A 23,372-nucleotide genomic window follows, 5' to 3' on the forward strand; every position below is an offset into this window, starting at 1 on the left:
AATCAATTAACATTCCACGGTTTCCCATTTTTCTATGTAATGTTTGGATGCCAGCGTTACAGTTTTAAACAAAACTGTACTGCAAAATTTTTATTTACTAGCATAAAGACTTATACTTAAATCACAGGGGTAGGATTTTAAATAATTAACCATTAAGTATCGCTTGAGAAAGAAAATTAACGCAATATAAAATAAAATGAATTTATTATACAAAAGTGAGATGAATCGGAAAAGTTCCTTAAAACTTGGAGGGATTTTAGAATTTACATTACTGAAATTAACTGTTGCTTGCTTTATCTAATTGAGTTTCACCAATTGCAGCTTCTGTTGAGGTCATCTGGATTCCGGGGTTACTCGTGCCCCTCTTCTCGTTGTAGAATTGGCTCCATGGACATCCTTCCTTCCTTTTGTGATATGGTTTGGGCTATCTGGACTAGCACTCTCTAATTGCCTAGTCTTCAAATTAGAATGAAAATTGATCACCGTTGATCGTAGGAGAAGAAAATTCAGAGATATGAATTTTTCCATGTTACCAGAAAATATCAATCCAACTTAGCTATTCTACTGATACAATACAGACTTGTACCAAATTCCGTGGACTTGAACTAAACATAGTTCTTCGTCCAGAATAATTACTGAATATATCACAAGCTGTAAGCTTGTTTCGTCTCACCCTGATCCGACAACATCACAGCAGCTAAGTATTGTGTCTTAGCGACAACACACTGTACGAAAATAACTATGTTTCGAAGCGACCACTCACTGTCTCAAGAATAATAAAGTAGTTGTGGTTCTGGTAGTGTGCTAGATCTTATGCCCAGGCTCTCCCACTCTTGGTAACAGCTCAATACCAAATCTCTATACAACGAAGCATCTGATTCGGAGATCGCATTATCATCTCCCTCTCTTCATTCTTCACAAGTAACCAGTAGGCGTGGCGATGATGTAGATGCCTGGCTTGTTAGCCTCGCGCACGGGTCGCTGTATACTACCTTTGCTCATGAGTTAAACCTGTGAGTCATCCAACTTCCCCGCTTCAAGAATAACTTTTCCGTGTACAAAAGTATGAGATGAAATGACACCAACTCTGTCTCAACATTGACCATATTTATAATACATAATGAATTCCTATCCTACATAATATAATAATTTAAATAATAAATGATGTTCTAATATATACACTATGATTCCAAAAACCTTATTTACAAATGACTGAAGTTGAATTACTATCTCATTATGAATAATTGCCGATGGCGGATAATCTTGATATCGAGTGATATCACGTAATATAATTGTATACTTTTTTTTCTACTTGCTTTACGTCGCATCGACACAAATATGTCTTATGGCGACCCTGGGATAGGAAAGGCCTAGGAAGTGGAAGGAAGCGGCCGTGGCCTTAATTAAGGTACAGCCCCGGCATTTGCCTGTTGTGAAAATGGGAAACCACGGAAAACCATCTTCAGGGCTGCCGACAGTGGGGCTTGAACCCACTATCTCCCGATTACTGGATACTGGCCTCACTTAAGCGACTGCAGCTATCGAGCTCAGTATATACTAAATTAGTATGGCTGGAGAAGCCTGGACGGTTACAACATATGATTCAATTGTGTGCTATACATGCTCAAAAACAGTATTCTCTATATCTCGAAATTGTGATAACTTGAAATAAAATTTAGCTCCCGAGATGATTCGAGATATTGAGGTTTCACTGTACTTGTAATGTGTCTCCTGCCAGCAAATTGTAAAAGGATGAGTTAGAAAGGCAAATTCTGTGTTTTGCCAGTGAAATGAGTACATTGAGTCATAAAAAAAGAGATGCTGAAGTATACTAGTGAGGGTAGAGTGGTGCAGAATTTTTTTGCCAGAAGACAAGATGCTGATAAGCCACATTTATATACAGTAGTTTGAAAGAAGTGTGATGAGGAAAATGGCAGGTGTAAACCAAGACATTAAGGTAAGAGTTCAGAGATAATCCGCTTGATAGCCGCTCCTATTAGGGAATCAAAAGATTGGCCTCCCAATCAGATCATATGAATATTTCTTTTAAGTAGGGCTTGAGTCATAACTCAAGATTAAAATTGCCACCATCAGGCAGATTGTCTCTTTTAGATTTTATTTGGAAAAGAAAATCCAATACATGGTACTTCAAGTTAAGGAGTACAAATGGTGTCTAACAATCGCCAATGAATTTTGCAATTCAGAGTCTGCTATGGTCTGGGGAATGGTATCTAGGGTTTTGTTTATTCTTAAGAAGTTCAGCGTCTCCTTATGAATTGTCCCTCTAGCGCCAGTCATAAGGCCAATGACTTCCCATTTTGTAATTTCATAATTCTTTCTGAGATCCTCAATACTTGGTTCATATATGGCCCTTTTTACCCTCACACGCTAATCGAAGCTGCTGTTTATTTTCCTCGAATCTTTTGGTGGGATCAGTTACTATACCTGTACCTTTCACCCAGTCGATGACAACAATATCTGCTCATCTTATGGATCCATTTGTGGAAACACATCCTACTTCTTAATAGATCTCCAAATGTTGTTGTTTACAGAAGCTTCTAGCAATCAAAGTGCGAACAGTATTGTGCCGATTGATTCTCATCAGTTCTCCCTTACGACAGAACCGTAATGCATGAGGTAAGGTTTCGAATTCATCACATCTTCTGCAATGGGATGCAACTGGCTCCTTTCAGGGAGAGATCAAACTGGGGTGACATTACAGTTCATTTTAATTGCTTCTGTCCGTTGTCTGCAAGACAACTGATCCAAGCGTTTCCTTTCTTCCAGTGGGAAAACAATATCACTCCCTTACCCTTGGATGGTAATGTGCACCAAATTCTAAAGGAATCTTCATGGAGTACTTTTTGGATGAGCTTGGGAAGAGGGTTTTTGAGATGTTCAACTTGTTCCTTGTTAAGCGGCAGGTGTTCAAGGCAATCGGCAATTTCAGTACGAAGCTCTCTAGTGGCTTCGATGTATGGGCTTCTCACATGCATCAGCCTTTTGCAAATATTTATATGCTGAGTTAAAGCCTCCCATTGAGCTTTGAAAATTCCAAGTTCTCTAAGAGCTAATATGAGGGGAATAGAAATACTAAAGATAGGGCATCAGTAGGTAATCCAATAATTTCTGTAATGGAACTCCTTATAATTTTATCAGTGTCACCAAGAAATTTCAAAGTCAGGTTTTTCAGAGGTGCAGACTGGAATGGGTAGATAAGCTGTGGCCAGATATATTGGTTGAGTATATTGAGCTTCTGATCCAGAATGAGAAGGGATGAACTAACCACCTGGTTCAAATTCCTTGTGAGCTGATTGATTACTGCAGAAGAGTTAAATTATATATCATCTTGATATGTTACCTCAAGGTACCGTATTGTTTCATCTGGTGAAATTCACTCAATTGTATTCCCATCCAGAGTTTTGAGAGCAGAGGTGATCAGCTGACCATTATGGCCTTACTTTTCATAGTATTTATTTGGAGTCCAATCTTGGCTAAAGAAGTTGTTACTAGATCTCTAAGATGTTCAGCTGCTGCTTTGTTCTTACACAATAGTGCCAAATCATCAGCAAAAGCAATCGCCATCAGATTTTTCATACCTAGGATTAATTTGTACCCATATTCCTTGCCTATTACTCTTTCACTTAGTTCTCTCAGAACATTATCAACTGTTAAATTGGATAGTGTAAGAGGGAGGGGAGCTCCTTGGGCTACGGTTTTCTTGATAAGAATTTGACTTGTTCTAGTTGTATGCTGGTTGAATTTTCCTTAAGCAGATTAATAATCAGTGTTCTAAGTTTTGGTTTAACAAGAATTGTGATTAGAGTTCATTCTATATGCTCATCGGAAAAATTATCAAATGCTTTAGAGACGTTTAGGAATACAATGCAGCAAGCCCTCCTTTTAAGTTTTGAGCTTTTCATGCACCTGTCTACAATGGATGAATTAATAAAAGTTCCTGGGCAAGATACAAAACCATTCTGATTAGGACTGAGTATGACATTTATCCTGAGCATTTTATCTATCACTCTTTCAACAGTTCTCCGTAATGTGGAGTAGATAGTTACAGGTTGCCAGTTCTGAACATTGTCTGGATCTTCACCTTTATGAATTAATATTGTTCTACAATGCCTTAAACACGATGGGACGTACCTGCAATGAACTATGTAAGTTGCAATGAAAGAGGTCTTTAACAATCATTAACCTTACTCCATGTTTCTCAGGGGCGGTGTCTATTTGAATTCGCCGACATGCATTAACAATGTCCTCTCTATTTATGAAAGCTGGCTCATTTTTGAGATTATTGGTCTTGCACACCTTGTAAAAGTTCCAAACAAATTTATTAAAAAAACCACCATTCCAGTACTTTGGAATCTTTAAGTTTAAGATACAAATATTACATATATATGTTAAAATGGGACATGTTTCGCTTAGGCTTTGTAAGCATCTTCAGCCATACTTAATCTAAAGCTACAGCCTCGTGTCGGTAGATTTACTGGCACGTAAAAGAACTCCTGCGGGACTAAATTCCGGCACCTCGGCGTCTCCGAAAACCGTAAAAGAGTAGTTAGTGGGACGTAAAACAAATAACATTAATTATTATTAATCTAAAGCTAAGTCAGGGCCCTGAACTGGGTTCCTCATTAAAGTATAATACATGCTTTAATACAAGATAAAACAGTCATAAAAATCTAGCCTGTGGAGAAAGCGATGCTTAAATGCAACTAAAATTCAATAATGAACTTGTCATAGTATTACAGTATATGTACATGGAATGAATACTAGTGTTTGTCTAAAAAAAAGTACAAGTTGGTTATTTGTAGAACGAGACATAGTCATAATGATCTGACATACATTTGGATTGTACAAATGATTTGATATTAATGAAGCGTGGATTAATTAAAATATCGAAAAATAAATCTTCGAACGTTGTTGATTGAGAATCAGGTACGTAGAATTACAGTAGTGTTGTTAACTCCAAGTGGTTGCATGATAAGGTCAAAAGGTGCTTGAAGCATCAGAATAGAAGTGTTGTGTCTCCTTCTAGAATAATATTTGTAATAGATTGTAGTTGTGAGCTGTCTAGCGTAGATTCAACAAATAGGGTGTTCAATAAACCCTTAGATGTGGGAGAATTCACAATGTAGCGCGTGTTGAAAACTGAAATGTGTAAGAAAATAAATGTAAGTTTTGAAACATACAGAACATTCTATTAATGAGTGGAAGTTTAACAACGCTTACCCCTAGTGTTGACAGAGAGGTGACTAGCCTTGTTGGTTGTTTGAGACGATCTGGCAGTTGCTATTCTACTGCTTACGTGTATTGTAGGGGTATGTCTGTGAAGGTGGAGAATGAGTCAGGAGAGGGGAGGTAGGCAGAGCATTGAGGACATTAGGAGTAGGCGTATTTATCAAGCAAGTGTACACTGTTAGAACCAAACAGGCTGCTATAATATTCAGAAAGAGTCATAACACTCAGTTTACAATCTGCTAAGGATGGGGAAGAGAGAATTTTCTTCACCACATTCCTTCGATTAGAATGGTATTAAAACAGCTCAGGCTCAAAGTCATATCTATTCTTTTGTCGTTCGTCATTCCTTTTACTGGCTTTTTTTAGGATTTTAAAATCTTTTGTAAGTTAGTCGATCAGGAATATTTTTCCTGGCCTGCTGCTTTTTATATTATTTTACTGATGGGTGCTGTGGTGCTTTACAACTATTCACAGCTTCCTTGGGAAATACACAGTTGTTATTCACTGCCTTATCAAACTCTTGATCTTCAGGTGAATCCAAAGAGACAAGTCCTCCAAACCTACTTTCCCATTACTTACATTCATTGTTGACATCATGTGGGAGATCTGAGCTATTTTGACATGGATTGTTTTGAGTTGGAGCTGCAGAATCAGTATTGGTGGGATTTGTCAAAGATGAGGTTTGATGAAGTTGACTAATGTTGTTCCGGTGAGCTTCAGGGTGAGATCAAACCAGGTGGCGATTGGTACTTTTGAAAAGCCCTCTGCATAACTCGCATTTCTTCAGTGATTGAGGTAAATTGTTCAGGTTTTTAGATATTGCCAGGAGAATTTTGTGTATCATTAGGTCTTCATTGTGACAATGACTAATGTGAATATATATATACCTCGTGTGGTAAAGTTCTTGTGGCATGAGGATTCTTTTTCCATTTTCAGGTTAAATTTAGTTAATGATGACATTGCATGGGTCAGTCTGCTTTAATTTTAGTGTAATGAAATTAAAAATATATGTGTGATAAATGAATCAAAATAATAACTGGTTTAGAAATGTAATGAAATGAAATGGCGTATGGCGTTTAGTACCAGAAGTGTCCGAGGACATGTTCGGCTCGCCTAGTGTAGGTCTTTTGATTTGACTCCCGTAGGCGACCTGCATGTCATGATGAGGATGAAATGATGATGAAGACGATACATAAATCCAGCCCCCATGCCAGCGAAATTAACCAATGATGGTTAAAATTACTGACACTGCCGGGAATCAAACCCGGGACCTCTGTGACCAAAGGCCAGCACGTTATCCATTTAGCCATGGAGCTGGACTAGTAATGTAATGATATACTAAAACTAATCTGAAGTAAAAGTATTATTGAGTGATAAATAATATTAAAGACATAAACCTAGTATAAAAGTTGTCACCTCAAAACAGGCAACATTAATGAAAAGAACACATTTAAATCAATAATAATAATAATAATAAGGATGAAAGGAAATATATCAAATGACGAGACAACAGTTATAACCATTGCAAGTTTTGGAGACACACGTTGCTCGATACAAAAAACAAACAGGATTACCAACGTGACAACTAGTGAAGGATAAGGGAAAACAGGCTGGGATCTCTAAGAGGATGGAGTATTACTTGACATTGTAGGGAAAGAAACGTTAACACAGTTACCCTTCAGTCCACATTTACTGACAAATTAAAAGAAGGCATAACATGAGAACAGAACAACAGCAACTTAAAACAAAGGTAACATGGGCAATAAAGGTGTAACAAAGAAACCACAAGGTTCGTATGCATGACTTTCAGAAAACACAAATTTAACATTACAAGAATGTGTGCTGCTTCACATCAATTACTAAAACATTTCTACCTTAATTTTCTTTAAAGGCGTATTTAACCTGAAAACACAAATCTCTTCACACAAGTGCATGATGAAATGTAACCAGCGGCATCCTAATTATAGACGATAATTTTTTAAAGTTACGTTGAAGAAAATGGAGTCAACTTTACAATTTGATTTACAAGGAAAATAAAATTTAAAAAAAGACGAGAATTTAAATGCAGAGGCCTTTGGAGTTGCTGCCTTTCCTAAAACGCTTCAGTGAAAGACGCATATCTCCAACACGCATACATTAAATCGAAACTGAATTACAGGAGGCATTCCCGGAGGAAAATTAGTTTTACATGTAAACAACCAAATATGTTAATTAAAGAAAAGGGAATTGCTTCCAAAATCAAAAGGATATGCCTAGCTGCAGAGCAAAGGCGTTGCAAGAAAAGTGGCTAAAGCCAAGGTCTCAGGTAAACTCCAGATCTAAAAGGTAATTTACATATTAATTTAAAGTTCGAGAGGAGAAAACATGCGTAGCCTGGGGTAACTAGATTACGCTGATGGGACGACACCTGAAGTGCTTCTAGCTGTTAAGCCGTACCAAAAACAACGGCCCTGCTCCCACCAAGGAGCCAAAGACCAGAAATTGAAAAGCACGCAAAAAGTCAATCAGGGAAGCTTGCTACAATTCAGACATAAATTTTCACCAATTACCAACCAATTAAAATATTTCTTATTGTGACCAATAAGAACTATATTTTTTGATGATAAAGTTTTTTTTACAAATTCTCAAACATTTCTATTGCAACACAAAAGTTTTCATCAGCGGAAACTGCACGTATGGTATAGGCTGCCTCAAAAATAAAGACCCTTTAAAATTTTTCAAATGCATTTCAAAATTACAATACAATTTATTTCAATAATTTATTCTTCTTTAGAGTTCATGTTCTTCATAGGCTTAAATTTTAAGTCTTAATAATAGTAGTAGTAATTTTGTCCAATCATAATTAACCTTCTTTTCCAATCCAAATTAAAATTTTACATTCTTCCTAGATTGAAACTTCTTGATGTCTCTGAATTAAATTTTTAAAAAATTACAATAAATTTAAAGTTTTTCTTGAAAACACAGGTCACAAAAATGTTGACTATATGATAGGTAATAAAAGCTCAGATGAAAGCATTACAAAACCTAACCTAATTCAGTACTTGATTACACATGGTCAGTAGACGTGACACATAGACGTTCACAAATGTGATCGAGTTCAAAGGTTGGTACGACTAGCTCCGAGGTGGAGTTATGTGGCGTGTGCTTAATCTCTTTAGAAATATTGAAGTGTACAATCAATGCTAAACAATGAAAATAAACAACATGGTGGCAATTAAGGATCCAAATTCACCCAAGTATTACGTAATTAAAATAGAGAAATTGTAGACCACACTATCAGATATGCAAAACACATCAGTGCATCACAATGAGAACCAGCGATCACACACAGAACCACAGCACCACAGAACACAGTGGGTATATTCTCCCAGTAAAATCACAGGAAAATCAAATTCACTGCTTTCTCGCAGTATAAAATTGTTGTGTAGAGATCAAAATGTTAGTTCAAAATAGAATGATTGGGAGATCTACTTCAAACCATGTCATGGAGTGGTGATCCATGCAGCAACAAAATCAGGACACTTCATTTTGAAAGGCAGAAATAATTAGTTAGAGACTCTTTTCTGGGGATGTTTGTAGAAGATTCCACATCATTTAAGCCTTATTCACCTCTATGGTCTGAGGATTAATACTAGCTGTAACGGCAATTTACCCTGTAGCTGTTTCGAAAGAAGCAGAGGGCCTTAGGAGCTGGAGTGGAAGGCACAATAAGTTAATAATGCCCGAAATTTCTTTTGATGAAAGGGACTACTTGCTTTACTTTGTAACAATATGCCTTAAAAAGAATAAGAAGGATACAACAAGAGTTTGCATAGTGATACAATCTGACAAGTTCTCTTACATAACTAACCGATTAACGTAGTAATACATAACAGAGGTGTCCAGCCCTCATAAAATAAGACTTCATAATGTCACAATATTTAACTCGGAAGGGTTTCCTAAACTGTTCAATAACAAGTTAGAACCCGGTAATTCTAGAAAAATCTGGCATTAACCATCTAGTTAAAAACACTTCATATAACAAGAAAGTAAGAACAAGCCCAGGGCTAAACACAGCAAAGGTAATAAGAAAAAACTAAGGCTTCCCAAAATACTAGCACTTTTCATATGTCAACAGAGTAAACACATGTGAAGCGTGTAGTCTTCTACCAAGGTTAATTACAAACCTTCGAAAGTTAATATGTATGTACAATATAAGATCAGTTTACGCATATTTACATTTATTTGTCCTCCAATTCAATAAGGATGAAAGTACCTAAAGGAAATATAAGTCCAAGCAGGCTGAAATACATAATACTTGAATCTAAACAAGGCTTGGCTTACATTGAACTGGGCCTCAGCTCCTAAGTATGTAACCTAACGGGGGCTTCACTCGTACAAAGAATATTTACACATAGTGAATAAAATCTTTTCAACTACCTCTAGCCCTTCCCTACATCTACATTGCACAGGGGAAACGTAAAGGTGTCGCTTTCTTACCTCCACACCCGAGATTGCCCAGTTCAAGCCGCTGCAGGACCAGCCCACAATGTGCAGAGTTCAGCTCGACACCAAGAATGACCCAGAGCACAATTAGCTGACAACCTGCCCGAGAGCAGACAAGGTGACGTATTAAAGCGACTCCTCTTTCATTGGACAGCCACAAGGGGTGAGAGGCTTGGCCGTAGGGCATGGAGGCAAGAGAGGGAGGACAAGGCGAACACTCCAGAGTGGGAAGACATTCCCAATTACCCTGGAACCATGCAGGTCAAGGGGGAAAATCACTTTATTATGGATAAGGAAGAATAGAAGCCAGATGAAACATACATTCAAACACATAAAAATTAAGATAAATAGTTGACAAACACAGCTTGCAAGCATAATACGAGAATGGCCAGGCCATATAAACAAGAAAGGAGAGAGGAGAAAGCTTTCCACGGTACACTAGCCATTTGGAAGACTAGACTGCACCAATAAATTTTCCAAGAAAGGCATTTTTTGCTTACTTATTTTATTTTACTGAGGATATTTTCAAGGAATTTAAGTATCCTTGTCAAATTAATTGTAGATGGTTCTATCTTGATGGTAAAATTATCAGTTGACCAGAAGCAGTGATAAGTGACTATTGAGGAGTATAAAAGTGATCTTTTCTATAATACATATCCAGCCGTAGCTATAAACTTTTACTTCCTTTTTTTTTTTCCTGCTGCAAATTAAACTACTACAATTGACCACCTACTAAAAGTTTCATTTCTTTTCTAAATTCCTTGTTAAAGTTTAAATTTCCATTGAAGAATGGTGTCTTGGTGCTATGAATACCCTTCAGGAGACCATGTTGTGTATTCTGAAAACTTTTGCAAATGGGTAGTTTTCCTATATTTCTGGATAACTGCTAAAATTCATGGAATTTTATCTGAGGAGTTTCTTTAGAAAAGAAACCTGATAGGTTATTTAGTTTCGCTATATTCTAACCACCATGAATTTTGTTTTAATAATTGTTAATAATCTATTAACAAATATTTCCCATTGAAAACTGTAAATTCATATTTCAGCTGCGCTCAGTTGAAGAGGCATCTCGGGCTTTGTTGCTCAACGGTGTCAGTTTCATGGGCTCCAGATTGACAATCACAAGACCGAATGAATCCCGGCCTGTAGAAGGTATGTTTAATTAAGACCATAAATGCTTCTTCTATGATTTGCTTTGGAGTTTCCAAATCGTCGACTACCGAGAGCCTTTTTCAGCTTACTGCACATGTGATAATCGCATGGCACTATGTCTGGACTGTATGGAGGATGTTGCCATACCTCCCACTTGAATCGCTGCAGCAGTAAACTATACGCGAGGGTGAATCAAAAAGTAAGTTACACTTCCAGGCTATGGCTATTTATTAAACCACCTACACATAGGCAACACAGCTATGACAAACTTACATTTTTTCACATAGTCACCAAGAGACTGTAAACATTTCTCTGAACAGTCAACAACTTTTCGATTTTGAATCCATAGAAATCACCTCCAGTGCTATGTAACCACCTGGAGACAACTGCTTTCACTTTCTCATCGTTTCAGAATCGTCGACCACCGAGAGCCTTTTTCAGCTTACTGAACACATGATAATCGCATGGCACTAAGTCTGGACTGTACGGAGGATATTGACATACCTCCCACTTGAATCGCTGCAGCAGTTTGGACGTTTCGCAGGCCATGTGAGGTGTTAATGTTATTGCGCAACAAAATCACACTGGCGCTCAATTTTCCCTGTCGCTTTTCTTTAATTGCATTACACAACCGGTTCAGCGTTTGACAATACGAAGCCGAGTTTATTGTTGTGCCTTTCGGCATAAATTCTATGTGCATCACACCGTCTATGTCAAAGAACACTGTTGCCATTAACTTTCCTGCTGAAGGTTGGACCTTGGCCTTCTTTCGTGATGGTGTTGTGGTATGCACCCATTCCATTGATGTTCTCTTTGTTTCGGGGGTTAGGCGGTGAACCCACATTTCATCCACTGTGATGATTTGCCGCTGAAACTCATTGTCCTCCACAGAATACCGTTGCTAAAATGCCAGTGACGATTGGTAATGTCCCTTGTGAAAATCGGTGAGCAGATGTGGGACCCATCCTTGACACAGTTTACAAAAGCCAAGGTGCAGGTGAACAATGGAGAACACACTGCCATACGAAATGTCAGCATGCTGGCAATTTCCTGCAGTGTTATGTGCCAATTCTCTCTAATGATCCCATCCACAGGTCAACATGTGCAATGGTACTGGACATTGCGGGCCTGCCTTTGCGATATTCGTCCGTGAGATCTGTGCGTCCGGCGTTAAATTGCTTACACCACTTTACAATACCTGGGTGAGAAATTGCACACTCACCATATACAGCAGTGATTTCACAAAGAATGTCCCTGCATTGAGCCATTTAGCACATAGAAATCTGATTGTTGCACGCACCTCCAATTTGGAGTGAACATTCAATTGATGTGCCATTGAGCCTAGTCCACTCTGCACACACAACACAACTCTCTTTTTAGGTTCAGTATCTTTTGTCTTTCATATTCTAATTTGGATTTTCTTTCTTTTGTTTTTTATACATTCTTTCACATCTTTCATGTGTTGTATGCGGTTATATGGACAAGAAAGAAATTCCACCTATCAATACTATTTATTGTAAAGTAGACTTACATCAGTACCGGTTTCGACTGTACACTCATCATCAGCTGACAGATCACAATATTACATCCATTAGGCATTGGTACATGTTACAAAGATGTCATCCATTAGCGCATCCAGATGTCTAATGGGGTTGTAAGTTAGATGTTATCGTCATTTCATTAATGATTACGTGAGGTTAAAGTTGTTTCTGAGATTAACATATGGTAGTAAAAAACTTAACTAAACTTAAAATAAATTGTACATGCACATTAAACACTTTAAAAGCATAGAAAACATGTATATAAAACACTTCGTGATTTTAGCATTAAAAACATAGAAAACATGTATACAAAAATACTTGGTGAATTTAAAAGTTCATGTCTTGCATGTTCTTTCTTCAGGCTTCCTCATTGGGTCTTGTGCATCTATGTTTATGTTGATTGATTTTGAGCTCGTAAACAGTTCTTGAGGATTTTCTATTTGTCTAAGAAATGTATACATATATGCTTGTAATGAAAACACAAGTCATTGAGTGGTGAAATATTGTGGGTAGAGATAATATATGGCTCAGCTGTGAACGTTTTTAAAAAAATTTGAAGCGGATGATAAAGTCTTGATTTTTAGATTTGGTTGAATATAGGTTTTTGGTGGTGACTTCTTCCTTGTCTATATCTCTTTACCGGAGCTGTAGTTATCTGTAAAAGATAAACTGGTATGAGTATAGTGTAAGTTTGAAGGAATGCCTGAAGTTGTGTGCGAAAGTAAATTGGTACCTACTGTTGTTGTGGTTGGGTGACGTTCTGTTTGGGAGCTTGTTGCGCACTGCTGTGTGTACATCTAGGACGTGTGTTCGCTGTAGTGAGGGGTATGGATGGAGGGGTAGGGGGAGTGGCTATTGTGGGGGTAGGGGTGGAGCTGCGTTTGTCATTCTTTGGTCTTCTGGGGCGTGCTGTGTTCTGTTTATTTACTATTTTGAGGTAATCATTTCTTAGGGCGGGAATAGCTTTATTGAAGATGATATTGGTTTTCTCCTTGATGTCATTAATATTGTAATTAGGATTAGCCTATTGGTCTAGGGAAATATAGAAATCTTCAGTTATGTTAAGCAGGGGCCCTTGGAATTTTTGTTTAATATTTTCATATCATTCTCAATGTCCGTAAACCTGTGTTTGAGTTCTTCGATATGCTGACCTATTGATGAAAAGTGGTTATGTTTTATTGCGTTTAAACATTCGTTGTAGCAGATTATGAAGTTTCTGCCTGTACGTCCAATATAACTTGTTTCGCAATTGTTGCATTTAATACGGTAAACCCCTGATTGGTTGTATTTATTGTTGTTGTTAACTGTCCTGGCGTTATGTATAACGTTGGTGCTGTTGTGTGTGGTTTTAAATGCTATTTTCAGGTTGTACTTTTAAAAAATATTAGTTATGGGGTATAAGTGTGTATTGTTAAAGGTAAATAAGGCATAATCTTTCTTGGGTTTGTCTATTTTTGTTAATTTGGTTTTGGGTTGCAATTTAATCTTATGATTTTGTTGACCATTTCTTTACTGTATCCATTGTATTTGGCTATATTATAGATTAATTGTAGTTCATTATTTAGATCTTCTGTTGTCATTGGTATGTTGAAGGCTCTGTATACCATGCTATAGTAAGCTGCTCTTTTATGTGTGTTGGGGTGGATGGAATCGATTTTTATGGCATTTGGGGTATGTGTGGGTTTTCTGTAGATTTTATAAGATAAGTGGTTTTTATGTCTGGTTATTGTTAGGTTCAAGGTAATTCAAGGTGCAGTTATTTTCAGTCTCTTTAGTGAATGTTATCTGGGGGTCCAGTGTGTTGAGTTTGTCTAATATGGTGTTTGCGTCGGTGGATATGTTGTCAATGATTACAAAAATATCGTCAACAAATCTGCACCAGAAGAATATGTTTCTTATTTTATTGATTGATGTATATTCTAGGTGATCTGCAGATTTGCAGTCTCCTCTTGGATGCTCACTATATAGTTCATCCAGCTCATCATAAAACATTTCTTCATCACTTTTATCTTCAGTTGGACAGTATTTACATATGAGGCTACAGTTGCAAACCTCAACTCTTCACCTGCTCAGTCTGGTATTTTGCTTGAAAATCCAAAATCAGGTGTTTTCTTTTCTTATTCACAACAAAACCCGTTCCAATTATGTGCTGCTTTGTGTGGCAGCTGTAGAATACTATGTGAACCTTCTTTTCTATAACTCCATTACCTGTCTATCTCATTTTTTGGATAGTAGTGATATCTAATTGAAACTTGTCATGCTGATCTAAAACTTTCTTAGGACTCTGGTCTGCTACAGTGTTAAAACATTCCATGATCCAGTTCTCCAATCTAGTAAATGTTTACCATGTTGTTGTAAAGAAGTCAGGCCAGCTAATTCTTCTTTGATCTTAAACATAACCCTATTTTTATGTAGATCCTTTTGTGAAGTATTTCATAAAGCTTTTTTTTTTTTTTTTTTTCGAAATGAGTTTGTTTAATGGGTTGGGTTGTCAGCCCTTCACCAACTCCTAGCAGTCTTGGAGGACCAATGTTTTCTGTTAGGATTGTCTCCCTTAGCTGATTTTAAAGCATCAGGAACCTGCTTTTCTGCCTTTGCATGACTTAGCCGCATAAACATTCCCCATGGCATGTACATACACACATCGGACTTGGTAGGAATGAATAGCATTTCCTGTGTTTTATTAACACACTTCTACCAGGAAGAAGAGCATCCTCAGGACCACATGCTACCCCTCTGACCTGCTGCTGCTGCTGCTGCTGATGATGATGACGATGATGATTGTATGGCCTCAGCTACTAATGTTAATCGTTACAAATTTCATTGTGATCCATATTGGCAGTTATCACTTACAAAGTATTGATTAGTTTGACCTTAAATAACGAAGTATTTTGTAACTCGGCTAATACGGTACAATACAGACTTTCTAAAGTGGTGCCACCTAGGCAGTCTGCCTACCAGTTTCAACATTCCATTTGTGCTGCTGTGTAGCAATGAAAGCAGAATTCTACCAGAATGGATATTATGGCTGAGTCACAGCCATCTTGATAGAGAAGCCTGCTACCAATATTTGTGACGTCACATGCCTAGTGCTAAGTCTACGTTGTCGCGTATGATTCCTATACTACTGATACGATACTTTTTATCAAAATATGACAAAGGAAAGAAACATACACGTTCAAGGTATATTACATACTGTAAAATGTTTGACTGAAGGTTACTCACCTAGACTGCCCGACGATGGTTGCTTAGTGAATTGTTGTTTCCCAAAATAATGGGGTCGGTAGATGCAGAGTGAGCCACGGCCCACAAGTGGCCACGGCTGGTCCCTGGTCCAACAGCTCTGCACTCTGACCGGCCAACTGAGCAGAGGAGGGGTGGCCACTGCTCTACCGTGGCTCTACGCCTCTACATTCGGGAGATGGGAAAGGGCTGGACCTCACAGCTGGTCCCAACCGTCGGCTGTCCTGAGAATGGTTTCCGATGGTTTTCCATTCTCCTGCACTAAGCGGAATGACGGGACACTTCCTAGTATAGGCCACGGCCACCAGCCCCCTCACCTTTCAGGGGAAGAATGAAAACGTTTTAGTAGTAGTAATAGAAGCAGCAAAATAATGTCATTGTTTTATGCTTGTTTGGTGTTAATTATGAATAAGTGTTAAAATAAAGTATTTCCGAAAATATGAGTGATCTTGGACACAATACTCATTAACTCTGCAGTACACACCCATGATTGTCACAGAAATTTTCAGGTTCTTCAATTTTCATTTTTCAATATTTGAACGCTAATTGGACGTATATTCAGACACTCTACATGTTCATCTCGTATTGCAGAGAGGAGCTTAGACTACACTAACATAATATAATAATGATAATAAACTTTAAACTATGTTAGATGATTCTTAATAGTTTCAGTGGGTTTACTTAACCTCCCACATACAGTAACCTAGCAATACTTCCTAACAACAGGCTGCTCAAACTACAATGGTGTAGTAGTTAACACTTACTATTGCTGAAAATGCATCTTTTACTGATGCTTTTTCATACAGTTATCGCTTGTGAACTCGAACGAACACCTCTAATATTGTTGAAATAATAATGTTTTACCAAACCACCACGAAAACAAGACTCATACCTCGATTTCCAAGTACTAAAAGTGTGACGTCATCCCTATGGAACTGTCAAGTGTAGCAGGCCGGAACTACCTATCGAGTTGGCCGTGACTGAGTTAATTTATTTTTGTCGCATGACTCTGAGTGTACTGTCAGAGATCTTTGCATGCTGACGACTATGACATGAATCTCCCTGTGGGGGGCGGGGGCAGAATAATAACATCCATGGTAACCCCTGATTGTCATAAGAGGTTACTAAACGGGGCCCGTGGGGCTCTTAACTTCAGAGCGTTGGTTGGTTACTATGGGACACTTAGCTGAGTCCCGGCATTCTTTCCGCTTACTTGTGTCACACTTCTTACTTTCATCTATCCTATCCGACCTCTTGTTCTTTTCTGACCTCAACGCATTACGTTTGTGAGGCCTAAGGAGGCTTTCATTTTCACGTCCTTTCTGGCCCTTCTCTTTCTTTTACTGATACCTTCATTTTTCAAAGTGTCAGTTCCTTTCCATCTTTTCCATCTGATTAGTGTTAACAGAGGATGGTTGCCAACTTGTACTCCGTCTTAAAGCAATAACCACCACCACCAATGACATGAAGTGCCAAGAGTTTTGACTGTCCTTCAAAGAAAAAAAAATAAAAATGATGATGACGACGGCGATGGCAATGGTGCAGTTTTAGATAACTCTATTGTTGTTGGGTGGGAAGGTTGTTATTTTTCTATTTATATGTTATTAGTTAAATATCAAGCATGATAAATTTGTGATATTGTATATTGTTCCAGGAAACTCTGCCTTGATAGATACTCTTAGGGCTGCAGTGCTGCCAGTCTCAGCAAGGCTTGACTGTATCATTTATGTTACAAATATTACTCCAGGAGCCAAGGTGGTAAGTACTACTACTACTACTACTACCACCACCACCACCACCACCACCACCACCACCACCACCACCACTACTACGTTGAAAGAGAGCGTGAGCATCCTTAAAGAGCAGACAAGTGAGATGTGTCCCATTCAGTAATTTTCTGTGTCATTGCAATGATTTCTTTCTGCTGTGTTGCTAAATATAGTTTGGATAAATTATACAGTGATGTTGGAACATGTAATGAAACAGATCCGACCTATTGGCACTTCATCATAAATGCAGATATCATACCTATATTGAGCAACTAGGTAAACACACACATTCTAAATTCTGATTACTTCTTCCTAGTAACTGAGGGTTATTAAACTGCAGGAATACACTAAAAAATGGAAACTATGAACAGTGGCTGGTTCAAAACCTTTTGGTACATAATAGAACGAAGATATTCTGCTTCAAATATGTTTACATTCTTGAGAATTATATATTACGATAATAGGTTCTGTGTTAATGGCATTGTTGCCCAAGGTAACAAAAAATTGGGTCTGGCACTGTTTAATCAGCTGAATTTCTCATCACAGCAGCTTGACCTACTGTAAACTTGTCCTTGAGACTGTGAAGTAGCAAGGTGAATGTCGGGTGCCTTCCTTATCTCTACACTGGTGTGAGATTTGTCTGCCTCCCGGATGTCCCTGTCAGTGAGAAGTACCCTCCTTTCCCATAATCAAGTGGCTGTACCTCTTTATGATATAGATTACACATAGAACTGATATGAAACAAAATACACACCATTAGCAGGTGTTTGCTACTTTTGAAAGTTTGTAAGCAGACTTAGCAGATTTCTGAGCTTTAAAGTCTCTCCAGATTTCCTTTGTCCTGAAGAAGAATTGATACTTCAGATAATTTTAATCGCAATACAGGCTACAACCTCAGTGAATCATGGCTACATATTATCAAAACCATCAGAAAGTGATGCTTTACTGCTGCCATTTGTTGTCCCTAGTATGGGGCTAAAATGGCATCCCTAATACATCTTAGGGCATCATTTTAAGTTCTTTATTGCTTTCTCTTAGCAACCATTGAGGTGGTGTGTTTCTGTTTTTTTTGTGATGAAGAAAGGCAAGGTACTTTTTGAAATGTGTGTTGAGTGTGTTTATATACTTTACTACATGGTATAATCCCAAAAATATTACATCATGAATAGTTACATGGGCTGTGAAAGTCTAAATAATAATAATAATAATAATAATAATAATAATAATAATAATTGCTTTGCGTCCCACTAACTACTATTACGGTTTGTGGAGACGCCAAGGTGCTGGAATTTTGTCCTGGAGGAATTCTTTTACGTGCCAGTAAATCCACCGACATGAGGTTGACATATCTCAGCATCTTCAAATACTGCTGGACTGAGCCAGGACCGAACCTGCCAAGTTGGGGTCAGAAGGCAGCGCCTCAACCATTTGAGGCACTCAGCCTGGAAAATGAGGTAAATCTTTGTAGCTAGTTTTGACAACTGGATGTTCTTCCTGATGACAGTCCCATGAGGGGAGTTGATGACATGAAATGGATGATGTGAAATATAACAGAAAGGGAGGGGGTGAAACCCAGTGCCTGCAAATAGACTTCTCCTGTCGAATAGTACCAAGGGGTATGTTTTATGCTTAACATCCCCATCCAGTGGACGAATCACCATCAACAGTGTCATATGCCCTTACTCCATATAAACACTATGAAGAGGTTTGCAACTGACCCCATGCTATTGACACACAATCTAGTGATTAGAAATTGTATATCACCACCTCTCATGCCTTTCAACATTCTGACGGTGAAACTTTTTTGACCAACAGGACTTAACCAGCTAAGTACTGTTTCAGACCATATAGGCTTGACATTTTAATTATCTTGGCCACCAGGTGGCTGCACTGTAAATCACGGAGTTTTTTATGCAATGTATTGTTCCAGCTAATTTTCTGTTGCCCTTATGCCCTGAAAATGAAGAGAATAAACATTACTAAATAAATTTAATGCATTGTTTATAAGTACAACAATGTTACTTTCTTTGCATAATATGTAAAATATGTAATATTACTAAGAATATGTACAAATATGTCAAATGAAATTCAAGTATAACCATATCAGAACCACAGTTCGACATTTTTCATTTTCAGTTGTTTACAAGTAAAGGAATGGAATATGTAATTACATAAGAATCCGGGCCTTAAGTCATGAGCCCTGTACTAAAGTTGTTGCAACTTGTCCCAAATCGCGCAGCCAACCCAAGGCCACACTGTCAGCAATTACTGTACAGTCCCACAGTTAACATAGTAACCACAGTGACTGCAAGAATAAAATTTACTAGCCCCATTATGGAGTTAAACCAGTACTGATACAAATAAGAACATGTGAGTAGTAAAAATACACATCCCTAACCAAAAACACAAATTAAAATTTAAGAAAACGAATCACCTTCAGGAAACATGCAAGCAAGGCAAAAAAAAGGTCGTGAAGAAATTAAAAACCTGTCGTCATATTGAGTTACCCAATGGAGAAAAGAAACCAACACAGTTTGGGTAAGAACAAGATTAATTTTAATTCAAAAAAAGCTTTACCCAACACATCAAATCAAAAAAAGAAAAATAATAAAATTAATTATAATCATCCTCAGATATTAACACTCCAACAAGCAACGAACAAAAATTAATAATATCATAGATGATAAATTGGATGTTTACCAAATGAATGGATGGTGGACCGGTCCCCTTAAGAGAAAATAAATGATTTTAAAATAAGGTAAGTTTAAATTAATGTTACCAAACTCAGTCTTTCATGTAGTAAGATTTATACCACCTAATGCTGATCATGACTTCACCAATGCCAGAGGTAATCTTTAACTACACCAAGGGGTTAACGTAAGGCCTTCAAATTATCTGACAAATCCTTAAATAACATAAGTTACCCAAAAGCTCAAACAGAAGGAAAAATAATATTAAGATGGAAAGAAGATACATTAGAAAATATCAGAGGGCAAAAACGGGTCAAATACTCGGTAAGTTTCACTGTCACACCAGCGTAAAATCCATTACCATCACCAAATCAATTACTATCTCTTCATAACAATACCCCACATCAACACATCACCATAGTGACGAACACAAGCCACTGTACAAAGGTCCATCAACCAATCCCAATAGCCCACACACAATAATTGGGCCTAAAAGACAGGCACTACAGGAAGTCAATTAAACACGTAATTAAATTAGAAGAAAAATAAAATGACCCAAAATGCAAAAGAGAAGACTAATAGAGTCAAACAAAATTACAAAGCCTTGCGTGAACCCACTTAGTTCACAAACCCACACAATTTACCTCAAACATTAATATTAATATTATAAAACATAAAATCTGATATCTTCCAAAAAGCCGCAAATGGCATATTCAGAAAATTTAAACAAAGGTTTTGAAAATCAAAACACAGAATATCCATAGTAGGCCTTCTATTAATACCAAACAAGGTGAAAAACCTTCAAGAAGAAGAAGAAGAAGAAGAAAACATAACATCTGATATCTTCCAAAAAGCCGCAAATGGCATATTCAGAAAATTTAAACAAAGGTTTTGAAAATCAAAACACAGAAAATCCATAGTAGGCCTTCTATTAATACCAAACAAGGTGAAAAACCTTAAAATTATTTTTTTTGACATGGCGATGGTTTTATAGTCCGTCTGGCATACCCAAACGCAGATGCGAAGCAAAAATCTTCTGAGAATCAGCACAGTGGGTTAGAGAAAATACTGATAAGTTGACTTGATAACAACAACTTACAGATTAGTTCATCTTTGTTCGAAGCACATTGGTAGGAGTCACGCCACACTTACGTTTGAAGAAGTCGATGGAGATTCCTTATTAACCATAAATAATAAACAAATAATCCAGAGGACGATGAAAGAAAATGCAAGTAAATTAGGACAATCATGCCCGTTTCGAAAGATATATTTATCCAGTGTCTATAATCCAAGCCGAACCCAACTTGTTGCCACACACAGTGAGTCTTCTTTCCACAGCTGCTGGTCTCCAACTCAAAGCTAGCATAGCTCACCCAGCAGAAGCGTTGTAGAGCTAGTTGTAAGAGTACAGAGCGCTGATTGGCCAGTGATAGGTAAAGGCGGAGATTAGCAAGTAAGTTCAGTACTTGGTGGTAGAGGGCACCACGAACCAGAGATGCAACGACAGAAAATTCCATAATTGATAAGTATGTATCAAGTTCTTTCAAGGAGAATAAGCATCTCCTCATACATAGAGAATGTCAATGTGGAAACAGTGACCACATCATTTGTAAGAAATAGCGAAGAGGATATTTGGTGAAAAGCCATGTGACACGAATTTCAATGTTCATATGCCGGTCAAAAAGGGTTTAGGAAGGAGGTTTCGAACACTATTCATCTGTCATAAACTTGACCTCAACTTCTTGCCACCAAATGTTGAAAATAATTTGCAGGGATTATTCACATATGTACGATATGTTGCATGTTGTCTTTGTTGTGCCTGACTTTGAAAACGACAGGACAGCGATATTCCTTACAAATCGTATGATATAAACTTCGCCATGATCTGTATTGACAAGCATTCACATTAATAAAAAATGAAGTTCCAGTTATTCAATACCATTTAATATGATGTCAAATCACTTATACAATGGGACTCCATATGGACACTACGGAGAGGTTTGGAGTTGAGTCCGTGTTATTGACATGCAAACTAGTGATTAGAAACTCACATTTTAATTTCTTATTAATGTTTAATTTCTTATTAATTCCTTACAAAGCATCATTTTCAGTATAATGTTGATCATCATGTCATATGAAAAGGTTCTTCGCATTAATTTGTTATACTCATATTTATTGCAAAACCTGCCTTTCAGATATGACTCTGTTCCAGTTTACAAGTAGGTAAGTCCAGGATAACAGATGAGTATTTCTTTCTTTAGTTTAATTTTTTATTGAACCATATTTGTACACTATATCATGTCTTTTCAATAGGATGAGATGGTGAAATTATTCAATCAACAGATGCATCTCTCTGGATTGGCTCAAACACTTGGTGATCCTATTGTTGCCTACCAGTTCAACCCTCTGAAGAATATTGTCTTCATAGAGGTTTGTTTCATGTTCCAAAAAAAAAAAAAAAAAAAAAAAAAAAAAAAAAAAAAAAAAAAAAAAAAAAAAAAAGAAATATCTAGGAACGTTGTTCATCAAGTTAGTATATTTCATGAAGTTATTGTAGTTGGAAAAATACAGTGAACACCGTGGATTCAACAATACTATTTTTGCAAAGTTATGTACAATGGGGGAGAAATTACTTTGTGACTGATGTTATAAACCACATGTATCAGCTCTGCATTTAGGGCAGTTGCCCAAGTGGCAGATTTCCAATCTGTTGTTTACCTAGTCTTTCCATAAATAATTGCAAAGATTTTGTAAATTTAGTAACATCCCTATTGGTAAATTATTCCAATCCCTAACTCCTGTTCCTGTAAATGAATATTTGCCCCTATTTGTCCTCTTAAATTCCAACTTTATCTTCATATTGTGATCTTCCCTACTTTTAAAAACACCACTCAGACTTATTCATCTGCTAATTTCATTACACACTACCACTAGCGTACTACCACTACCACCTGAAACTAGAGCGAGTATCAGCCTTTGTTTTACATACGGTACGAACAACTTAAAAACTTATGCCGAAATGTTATATTAATGTAGCTACATGGAATCTACTAGCAAGGCTCAAGAGGGCTATGCATAATTCTCCATATTTGTACTGCTTGAATGAAAGGAAAACACTTAGGATTGTGATGCGCAGGGATATTTCCCTGTAGAGGCCTCAGTATTGGGAATGTAACCGTGTGTTGACAAATGTCGAGATGAAGAAAAGGGCAATTAGCATGGGATTACTCAGTAGGGGACCA

General features: G+C 37.4%; 1 protein-coding gene across 1 annotated transcript in view; it reads left to right on the plus strand.

Annotated features, from left to right (window-relative positions):
- Positions 1–10,780: 10,780 nt before the first annotated feature.
- Positions 10,781–23,372, plus strand: part of LOC137501293 (uncharacterized) — a 75,227-nt gene continuing 62,635 nt past the window's right edge. The window contains exons 1-2 of the mRNA XM_068228273.1: positions 10,781–10,887; positions 17,326–17,429. Of these exons, the coding sequence (XP_068084374.1) occupies positions 10,836–10,887; positions 17,326–17,429 (156 nt within the window). The 5' untranslated portion in view covers positions 10,781–10,835. The remainder of the gene's footprint in view (positions 10,888–17,325; positions 17,430–23,372) is intronic.

The sequence above is a fragment of the Anabrus simplex genome, chromosome 6 (genome assembly GCF_040414725.1).
Source record: "Anabrus simplex isolate iqAnaSimp1 chromosome 6, ASM4041472v1, whole genome shotgun sequence".
Taxonomy (NCBI): domain Eukaryota; kingdom Metazoa; phylum Arthropoda; class Insecta; order Orthoptera; family Tettigoniidae; genus Anabrus; species Anabrus simplex.